This window comes from Scatophagus argus, chromosome 6 (assembly GCF_020382885.2).
Source record: "Scatophagus argus isolate fScaArg1 chromosome 6, fScaArg1.pri, whole genome shotgun sequence".
Classification (NCBI taxonomy): Eukaryota; Metazoa; Chordata; class Actinopteri; family Scatophagidae; genus Scatophagus; species Scatophagus argus.
In genome coordinates, this window is record NC_058498.1 from 25,656,645 (window position 1) to 25,667,531 (window position 10,887).

Genomic DNA, 10,887 nt, shown 5'->3' on the forward strand with positions numbered 1-10,887 from the left:
CTGTAATTCCTGTTCCAGTAATTAAGAGTGGAGTGAGTTATGAGGAGCTCCACTGTTCTCTGAGTTCAACCTTTAAAGCACACCTTGTGGATTTGAATAGATTGAGGTGAGGGGGGTAGACATGATTATGATGATTAGTTGAGATGGACAGTGACCTCTAGGCATATCAGCTGCTGTCATTCACCTCAGTGCCTGTCTGTGCTGAAGTAAGATAGAAAGTCAGTCAGCAGGCTTACACCAGTATATCATTACTTTTACATTAGACAAGACTTAAATAGAAGAGACTCCCTGCTTAAACCCTTTATCTTTTAATAGCACTCTGTTATGGTTCCCTTTGGAATAAGCTATTAACTGTGTAACTGACTGTAAGGTGACTATTAAAGGAAAATGCTTTTACACTTAACAAAAATGTAAACGCATCAAGTTAATGTCAAGCCCATAGTTCAGTGCCTGATGAATTTATTTTTTAAGATAAAACTGCATATTTCAGCCTTATATTGTCACCAATCCAAAGCACACCTGTGCAATAATCACATTACTCAGATTTGAACAAATTTGAGAGAGAGAAATGTCTTTTGCATGCTAAAAAACAAATCCATCAATCTTCTATATCAACTTGTGAAAAATGAAAGCAAAAGCATTTAGATTTTTGTTCAGTATATTCTATTACAAATTGCTTGGGAGGCGTTCAAACAACATCAGACTTGTTATGGCAACTTTACAGGAGTAAAGGAATGCTATGATTGGTAGGGGGAAAAAAATAAGAAGCTGTAATCCATCCAATTCTACTTCCAAGATTCAAGCAAAATGGAAATGCACTAACATGTCATTTGTATTCACTTGTACAGCAAAAATGCATTTTTTTTGTTTTGTTGATTTGTCGACAATAAGAAAATAAGAGAATTCTAAAATGAGGCCAGCCTGTTTTTTTAATGTATTTCTTAGTGTGATTTTCAGAAATTTTATTTCTTTATTTATTTTAATTAAAGAGCTTCCAGAAAGCAGCTTTAGCTCCTTAAAACTGTTAAAGGTTGTGGGTGTTCATCAACAGTCATACTATGTGTTTGCTTGGAATGCACAGAGGTCAGTAGTGATGCAGCTCACATGCTTCAACATTGCCACCTGGTGGGTATGTCTTGTAACTACTCCAGTGGATCGCCTCGAGCCTGCCTGAGCAGCTGGGATGGCATCTGTCATTTTAACTGTGCTGTTAGAAAGGGTCTGCGTTCAAGCAAAACTATTTAAATAACAGTACGCACATTAGGAACAGCCGACTCATCAAATCTACTTTAAGGGGGTGTGTAAAATTAAATACTTAACACCTGAGAGGTTTATTCAACAGTTGTAGGATGTCATTGCCTGGAACTAAAAGCTATTAAAGGAATGAGTCCAAGTCTAAAGTTTTTGTTGGCTCCCTGCAAATTTGTATGACATTAATTCTTAATGTACATTACAGGTAGATATATAATTTTTTTTCTTTTTTAAAAATGACTTTTTACAGATCTTACAGATCTTTACAGATCAACTTTACTTTGATTTTCATTTTATGTATAAAAAGCCAACAGGGCAAAGTTGGCAACTACTTTATGAAGCCTAATCCCCAAGGGCCCCCACAGCCAAAGGATCACCATTTGCGTAGGCTTGCTGGGGGAAAATAGACCAGCAAAGTATAGTTTCATCCGGCCAACTATCAGCAGGATAGTTCTCCCTTGCAAGCAGGGTCCTGCTCAAGGTTTCTTCCTGTTAAAAAGGAAGTTTTTCCTTGTTCGGGGGTTCAGGCTCTGGGTCTCTGTAAAGCATCTAGAGACAATTTTGATTATATAAGGTGCTATATAAATAAATTGAAATTCAATTCAATTCAATTGACATGACAAGTACCTTAAAGATTTGTCCCACTTTGGAACTGTATTTATTTGGTCTTCGTTTTGATCTGAGGCCACGCATGTGTATGCAATACACTACTTTGGTTTCACTGCTTATCCATTTATCAGTAGGTGATTGTAACACACTAAGATGGGCTCAAGGATACAAGCAGTGCAGTTTAGTGAGTAACACTGCATCTATGGAGCTTTTGTGTATTTAAAAGAAAACTCAACAGGTCCAGGTAGCAGATTCAACCAGGATGATTCTAGCCATGAATACAGCAATGGCTTCATTCTGTAGCAGAGATTTATTCTGTATAGCTAGCTATTGGAATGTTCCAATAGTCATTCTACAATTCTACAAAGGACTGAGTCCTTCACATAGAGAGTTCTCAAGGATGCCTATATGTATCCTCTGCGAGCCAATGTACCCACAAGTCTATGTATACATTGCTTCTCCTTCCTCTTTTTGTGGGAACATTGGAAGTGCGCTGCAGTGCCTGACATAACATATATGCCATGTGTATTCTGTTGCTATTGTATTGTGTGCGTATTGTGTACTTGTGTACACTAGTGCGTAGAAAATAGTGTTGCCAGATTAGGCAGTGCATCCCCAGTCTGACTACTTCGTACTTGATTTGGCGGATAAAATTTGTTTTGCGCAGCTTGAGATAATTGATTAATAATTAATGTCGGTTGGTCTCCGCCAATGAACAGTTAGAGGCTACATTTACATTGATTCATATTGTATAAACTAAAAATCTCTCTCCTAAATGAAATTATTGAACAAAGGGGCTACATGTGTGACACTTTCTCATGTTTGAGGCCCTGATCTGCCTGTTTGATGTTGGTCAAATCTGGCAACACTGACAGAAATTACGGGGAAAGGGAGACAGTAGGAGAATTATCTAATTTTTATTTGGCCATGCATGGCCTCAAATAAAACTCATGTACGCACAGCCAACGACAATATGTTACCCCTTTTTTATGGCTGTTTATGACGACATAAATATTACTCAGCACTGAATTTACCACAGCATCATTATTTTCTGTCATATCCACACTGAAGGCTGAAGAGGACGAAAGTTGAAATGGGATCCAAGTAACAGCAGTGCTTCCAGAACCCTGTGGAGTAAACAATGTGTCTCTTTTCTAATTTGCAGGCAGCAGAAAGCGTACATGGCCACCCAGGGCCCCTTAGCCGAGACCACAGAGGACTTCTGGAGGATGCTGTGGGAACACAACTCCACCATTGTAGTCATGCTCACCAAGCTCCGTGAGATGGGCCGGGTAAAGCACACTGATCACACCTTGTGTCATACCGTATAATTAGGTATGAAACAACATTACATGAAGCTGACTAAAGTTAAAGCCTTAAATCATGTCAAACAGTTAAACATTGTGGTTTTAGATCTCCAACCCTCCTGATAAAAAGCAGAAGTTGCGGCCAGGTTAATGTCCAATTCAGAATGAACTGTTATTGGATCCCAGGGGGATATTGTCACAAAATAAAAAAACAAAAAACTGTTGAATGCATTTTAAAATTTTATTTATTTGAAATTGGTAGTTTTAGAATGAACAACCATTATTTTTTCAGGGATATCACATGCATCTAAAGCTTGCTAAATCTAACATTCAAGGGGTGTTCCTAATATTCAGATGCATTAGAGGGGAAGAATATTAGAAAAACTTCCAATATGTTGCACTTACTTTTCTGACAGTGTCAGAAAAAAAAGCTTCATAAAAGTAAAATTTAGAAACCAGGAAAGATGTCAAATTCCACCACTTCAGCCCCTTCTCCAGTTTCTATCTTGTCTAACAAATATTTTTCTACTACTACGTTTCTAGTTAACGTCGTATATTCAGCCTCACCGTTTGTCAGCAACAACTCAAGTCAAACAAGAAGGCGCTTCTGCCATTTATATAACATTTATGATATGGTTTTAAATTGATTAATCAATCAATTGCTTGATTGATTACAGCCTCTTATTAAACATTGTGACTGAGACTTCATTTTTCTGTATACTCCTTTCCCCATATACATATGGCTCTCCTATTCAGAGCTGGGTTACCCCCAAAACAAAATGGCCAGCTGGCACCTCAAACAAATGTAGTTCACTGTGAAAATAATAAAATTGATTTATAAAATAAATTTTTGTCATTTAAACCAACTGATGCACAGAAAAGTTGGAGACAGGTAGTGTGAGGAATGCTGGTTATTCTCTTGGTAAATAATTAAGCTATTTGCAATGTATACAGGGGAGGGGGGAGGGGTTTACAGACTGTTGCCCTAACAGGTGAGTTTGACCCTCCCCTAACTAAACAGTGACCGCTCCTAGCACACTATTATTCTGTTGCTTATTTTTGTACAAGGTTCATAATTAGACTGGTATAGACTTTATGTTTAGACTTTATATTGGTTATTTGATATTCCAGGCAAAGCTGAACAAGGCAGACATCTTGATTACATCCACCACCTGTTGTGATACATGTCCTCTCTCCATCTTTAGGAAAAGTGCCATCAGTACTGGCCTGCTGAGCGCTCTGCACGCTACCAGTACTTTGTGGTGGACCCCATGGCTGAGTACAACATGCCTCAGTACATCCTGAGGGAGTTCAAAGTCACAGACGCCAGGGTAGTTTCTCCTCACTGAATCTTTGCTGTTATTTCATGAGGAAGCAGCAGGAAAATGGCTTCAGCTCGGCTCAATTCAGTCGGCAAGGACACCAGTGTCACTTAGGACACAGTTTTTGTAACTGAGCATGTTCATGCTGGCAGAGTGGCATTTTCAGCACATGCAGAGATTTCTTTCTCCATCTGTTTGTAGTATTTTGTAAATTTGACAACACTCAATGAGACTCTTTGACACATTTGGAAAGAAGAAAAAGCGATCTGACTGGTCATGACTGAGACCAGATCTGTTATATCTGTTGATAATGTGCTGCATGCTTCCACAAATTTTAAAACAATCTTTACCATGCCCACCCTTTGCAACATGAGCCATTAGTATATGAACATATACTACTGTTATTCACAAATACAGAATAGCAGATGAAAGGGGAATAAAAGTGCAATTCAGCTTCTTTTAGTTTGGAAAAAGCAGGCACAAATTATATTCTTTGCCAACTCTCATGGGCCGCAAAAATTTTGTTGCTTGAGTTTGACAAGTTCTGCTGCATCTAACAGGAGTAGGCTGTGTGTGTGAGGCCTGCTTACAATGTCTGTCTTATTTCCTGTGTGTTCATTAGGATGGTCAGTCAAGGACCATCAGGCAGTTTCAGTTCACTGACTGGCCAGAGCAAGGAGTGCCAAAAACTGGGGAGGGATTCATTGACTTCATCGGTCAAGTCCATAAAACAAAGGAGCAATTTGGACAAGATGGACCAATCACTGTGCATTGCAGGTAGGTGTGTGTGTGTGCATTTTGTCCATTTTATTTACATGTATTAAGGAGATAAAATGGAGCTAAAATGTTAGACATTATCTTTAAGGGTTTGATGGCAGAATGGCTCAGCTGAAGATAAGCAATAATATGTAATACACTGGTGTACTGGAGCAGGGACACCTCTAAAGCAGGCAAGGCGAGGTCCCCAGACCAGGACTGAGACACAGTGGATTGAGACATCATTTTAAAAACATTTTAAACTTGTGAAGCTTTGGTTCTGCTGCTGGACTCTCATGTATTTGTCATAGCCATGTGAAACCAGCTCCTAAGCACTGCTCTGGGTAGCTCAACGTGATCAACACATGTTTTGCAGCCTGATGTTCACTTAAGATGTCTTATTAAAAAAAACAAAACAAAACAAAACACACCATCAATGCGTGCACGTACAGATTAGCTAACCAGACCTTCTCGATGTTTCTTTCATCTTAATTTTATCTCTTCTGTCTTTATTTGATTTGCGTGAGCTCAAAACACAAAACTTGTATTCCTTGATTCTTTGATGATCTATGATGAGAGTAAAAAGTCTAATAATGTTTGTGTTCACTAGTGCTGGTGTTGGACGAACTGGCGTGTTCATCACTCTGAGCATTGTCCTGGAGAGGATGAGGTACGAGGGGGTGGTCGACCTCTTCCAGACCGTCAAGACACTTCGAACTCAGAGGCCGGCCATGGTGCAGACAGAGGTATAATACACTGTGTGTATATATACACTGTGCTGCAGAGCACGAGTAGACAGAAGACAGAAGCAAATGTCATGTCAATAAGGACAGAGCATAGTGGAGTAATGTAAAATGCAGAGAATTTCAACATGTTAACACACTGAATGTGTCAGGGGGATATTTGGTCTGCAATGCTCAAAGAACACCCACATGATTGCCAGAACCCAAAGTGTGGCCGCAGAACATTGCATTGTAAACAGATGAATAGAGCCCTGTGGTGCTGTTTTAGTATTTTTTCAGCTCTTTGTTTGGGTTCATGACTTGTGTTTTAACTGGTTTGGTTAGCTTTCGCTACCCTCATAGCGCCGACCTAACGGGGCAGCGGGCAGCTGTTTTCAGTGTAAAAAGCTCGAAAACCGCATTGTACTGTCAAGCATGAAACAGCACACAGAAACAATTCGAGGCTAGCTGGTGAACATAGAGGAGCCTGAGTTAGCAGCTAGAAACCAAATCAAAGGAAAGACGGAATATTGGTCTTACATTCATCATCGGGACAAAATTGGACTTAAATGACAATAATAACAATAATAATAATAAAAATCTTTATATAACACCTACCAAAACAAGGTTACAAGGAGCTTGGACTATATGAAATATAGCATAAACATACAATACGCTTGATAAGAAGTTTAAAGCATTAAAACAACATAATACAATTTTTAAAAAAAAAACATTCAGAATTTAAAGGGCCTTTCTATAAAAATTAATTGTTAAAAAAGATTTAAATAGTGACTGAGCTACAACCTGACACATATGGCAATTGATCATTGCGGAGGCTAGGTGCTAGTCCATGAAAAAGGTTAGCAAAGATGGAACACCACAAGGATAGACCCTTGTGGAACACCACAAGTAAGAAGGGCTGACAAAGAGGAAGAGTTACCAACAACAATAGAGAAGGTTCTGTCAGAGAGGTACAAGCAAAGGAGTTGGAGGGTGGTACTGCCAAGACCTGCCCAGTACGCTAACTGGTTCACTGTGATCTACTCATACACTTAAATCAGGAGTAAGGAGTCACATCCATCCAGAGTCATGAGAATGGCATTTGTGTTCAACATACTTTCAGTGCTGTGGAGGACTCTAAGGCCAGTCTGGAATGTTTTTAAGAAGGAAATCATTCATTTTTTCAAAGATTTTTGCTAAAAAAAAATAATAATTTAAAGATGTACAGACCCATCTTTAAATTATTATTTTTTTTTTTTTAGTTTGAGATATGGTTTTGGTGAGACATGATAGGGTTGTGGGCTCAAGCCGATTAAGTGAATCTGGAATGTCAATTGAAATCAAAATGTCATGTGGGCTAATCTGAAGTCTAATATTTTCAACTCTGTGAGAATTCTTCATTTTTCAGGTGACGGTTCATGGGGGAAAATAACTGAATCATTTAATTAATTAATAGATATTTCCTGCTTATTTCCTCTGCTTCCAAGTGGCCTAAAAGTACTTTTAATTAAACACACTAAAGTCAGATTCCACCTGTGCACTCTGATGTTGTTGCAACATTTGTACATTATCAGCTGCTATTTATTGCTGCTTTAGTTCTGGCTTCCCACTTAAAAAACTGACCAAAATATTATTTTGTGTTATCAGGACCAGTACCAACTGTGCTACCGGGCTGCTTTGGAGTACCTGGGAAGCTTTGATCACTATGCAACATAACCTAACCCAGAACGACACCCTCAGAAGAGTTTAGTGTCTCCTCTGAGTCATATCCACTCAGCTCCAGTCCCTGCAGCCTGATGAGGAAGCTGCACGGGGGGACTAATGAGGACGTTGCCACGGCAGGAAACTGGGGGACTGGAGGAAAGAGGAGAGTGGACAGGATGAGCTCTCCATGGACTGGTGCCGTGATTCTGCTACAGACCCTGCACCGAAACGTTCCAAAAGCCAATCCTGAAAAGCTAGTCATGCCTCATTCTGATTCTTGACTGAATACTCCCATCACTCCTAAATTTCTGCCTCTGACCCCTGTGAGCAAAAACAATTTTTTCTGCTACTTTCATTTTTATTCATCATTATTATGTTGCTTATGAATATTTAGAATTTATTTTCTAATCACTTACTGATTATTATATGTCTTAATGAGTCTTTTTTTAAATGTGCTTATGTTTATATTATTTTACTGGCACAAAGAACATGTATTTTCAACATGCTCTGAGTTATTAATACTGGAAAGCATATACTCACAGCTGCTAATGATTTTATTTTGAACCATAGATGCGATATTTTAATGTTGTCATTACTCATTTGGTCATATTTACGGGGCAATGTGGTTTTTTGACTTCCTGTCTTGAAATTCAACAAAATGATGATGATTATGATTATCATGATGATATCTACAAAAAGAATAAAAATAATAATAAAAAAAAGTTTGTGAACTGCAGTATGAAATAAATATATGGCTATAAACATGCAAAGACTTCTGAGCAACTGCTAGCAACAGTTTCTTAAAAAAAAAAGAGAGAGAGAAATACAAACATCCGCTCTTAAGGTGAACTCATGCTCCATGCACTTAAAAAGAAAAAAAATCATCATGACATCAAGGAAGAACTAAAACATCTCGAATTATGAAAAGATTTTACTGAGATCGTTAGACCAAGATTCAGTTCTGAGCCTGAATCAAACTGGTTTACTTGCTCAACCATAAACAGTAAAGCTGGCTTCATTTTATGTTTTCCTACGGTCAGCAAATCCCCTGAACACCACATCACAAGAAACAAGTTTTCTCACTTACCCTCAGTGTACTGTCATCCGAGTCACATAGCTGTCTCTGTCTTTTTTCTCTGCTCTCCGTCTACATGGATTCATCAAAAGCTGCAGGTCTTTGGGTGCATCCCAGTTCCCTTATTTGATATTTTCTCAATTTTCCATTGAACCGGAAGTTTTTCTGGTCTGCCATCTTACTGTCCGTGCAATAGTTCTTAAGTCTGCTCAAAGAAGTGAGGAGGGATCTCAGAGGAGCAATGAACAAGGATACATGAGAGCAACCTTCACGGACGACCTTTACAGCCCACACGGCGCCTTATTGCGGGGTTAATGAGTGGATGCTGCAGCTGACCGGACTGATCTACACAACATCACTGCAGTTTCATACTGGAGCGAAGAGAGATAACAGACGACACTGAGGTGCATCATGTTTTGTATATTATTATTTTGCTTGTTTTCTGATTCACAGTCCAATTAAAAATCAGTGTTTAGTTGTAGGTCTGATCAACAAAAAGACAACAGACGGTTTTATCGCTGTATCAGAAAGGTTTTTCCATTGCACACACACCTCGCAGTGCAGTTGGACACATCATCAGTGATGTTTCCTGGGCTTAATGGGTGTGTCAGGTCTTTCAACATCAGACACCCTCGCTCGGGCCAGTTTCTGTTAGCTTTTATTATGGATACAGTTAAAGTCAGACAGAGAAGGAGAGTCAGAAAGAAATAGTTTTTGCAACATTTCATCATTTCCATCCGTTCACATGTGAGGCTGACAATTCTAAGCTTCATGTTTGATGTCACATAATTTTCATTTTGTCAGGAACATTTCATTTAATATACCTAATATATAAAATATATACAAATAAAATAAAAAAATATAATAACCTAAAAATAATTTCCACAATTTAAAAGACATTGTAATCATATTCTGGCTTAATAATTAATGTATTCACAACCAGAATATCAGTAAATACAAATAATAACAAGTACGAATAATGGAAGAATAATATAAACACATTCTGTCAGTAGAAACGGTGTAGGTGCTGCTCTGGCAGAAGTGTGTGTACTTCTATTAGTATTTGCAAAGTACATGTGTGCAGACACAAATTTATCAGCATTTAAAGCCAAATGACAGCTGATTCAGCTGTGATCAGCTCCTACTGTCAACAGGAACGGATCTTAAAACGTATTTCTGTATCTCTTCCTTTCATCTCTCAGTGAGTGGGTGGGACTAGACAAAAGCAAAAGAAGCAAACAAGGTAAAAAGCGAAGGATGCATCCTGTGCGTCTCTTTGATCGAGGACAAGGCTGAAGTACACAGACACACACAAAGAAAAATTACAAGCAGCAGACAGGATGAAGCACAAGCCTCAACAGTGTTATGTGGAAACATTCAAAAACTGACTTGTAATAAATCATTTTATTTCTCTGGTTCACTTCTTGTTTTTGCTAACACTGCTCCCTCCCTTCATTCACTCCCTTAATTGTTCAACTGTTGCTGCTCTCTGACTCTCTCTCTCTCTCTCTCTCTCGATGGTTGAGCTGAGGAGGAGAAGCCAGCTTTGACTGGTGTGCTTGCAAACTGACAAACTCAGCGTGGTGAGCTTTAACATTGGTTTTGCTTTGCTGAAAATGTGTCTAATTTCCTCTAAAATCTAATCTGGTTTATCTTGCTCATATGTCATGAAATTTCCAGACATTGTGTTGATACAGGAGTAGTCCAGTTGTGTTCAAGAGAACTTGAATATGGACATCATGGGCCATATATACTACATGTAACATGACTGTGACATTGAAGAGCTGAGTGATTTAGTGCTCTCCACATATTTTTAACTCTCATCTTATGACCTGCACTTTTCTGTTTGCATACACGGCTTTACATAAACATCATGCACAATCCGATATACTGGATCCCGTTCAGAAGATATTAAAGCTCAGCTAGCCTGTTTGCTCACTGTTTTGCAGATGGAAAGTCACTGAGCACAGCATCAAGGCTCAGTGGTGGACCTCTGTGACGTTCACTGGCTGTGATGACAGTGTGGCTTTGGATGAGGTGGACCATATATGTCATTGATTAATTCTGGATGGATTCATTTCCCACATTAATGCAGTACGGGTCCAACTATTGTACTGTGAAAACCTTGACGTCAGTAAAGT

The 10,887-nt window shown here is 38.8% G+C and overlaps 1 protein-coding gene across 13 annotated transcripts in view; it reads left to right on the forward strand.

The window, feature by feature from the left end:
* The window catches only part of ptprfa (protein tyrosine phosphatase receptor type Fa), a 284,242-nt gene extending 275,835 nt beyond the window's left edge, over positions 1-8,407 (forward strand). For all 13 annotated transcript variants that reach the window (XM_046392938.1, XM_046392940.1, XM_046392948.1 and 10 more), the window contains 5 exons: positions 3,026-3,152; positions 4,373-4,498; positions 5,112-5,266; positions 5,856-5,991; positions 7,615-8,407. In XM_046392938.1, the coding sequence (XP_046248894.1) occupies positions 3,026-3,152; positions 4,373-4,498; positions 5,112-5,266; positions 5,856-5,991; positions 7,615-7,683 (613 nt within the window). In that variant the 3' untranslated portion in view covers positions 7,684-8,407. The remainder of the gene's footprint in view (positions 1-3,025; positions 3,153-4,372; positions 4,499-5,111; positions 5,267-5,855; positions 5,992-7,614) is intronic.
* The last annotated feature ends 2,480 nt before the right edge of the window (positions 8,408-10,887 follow it).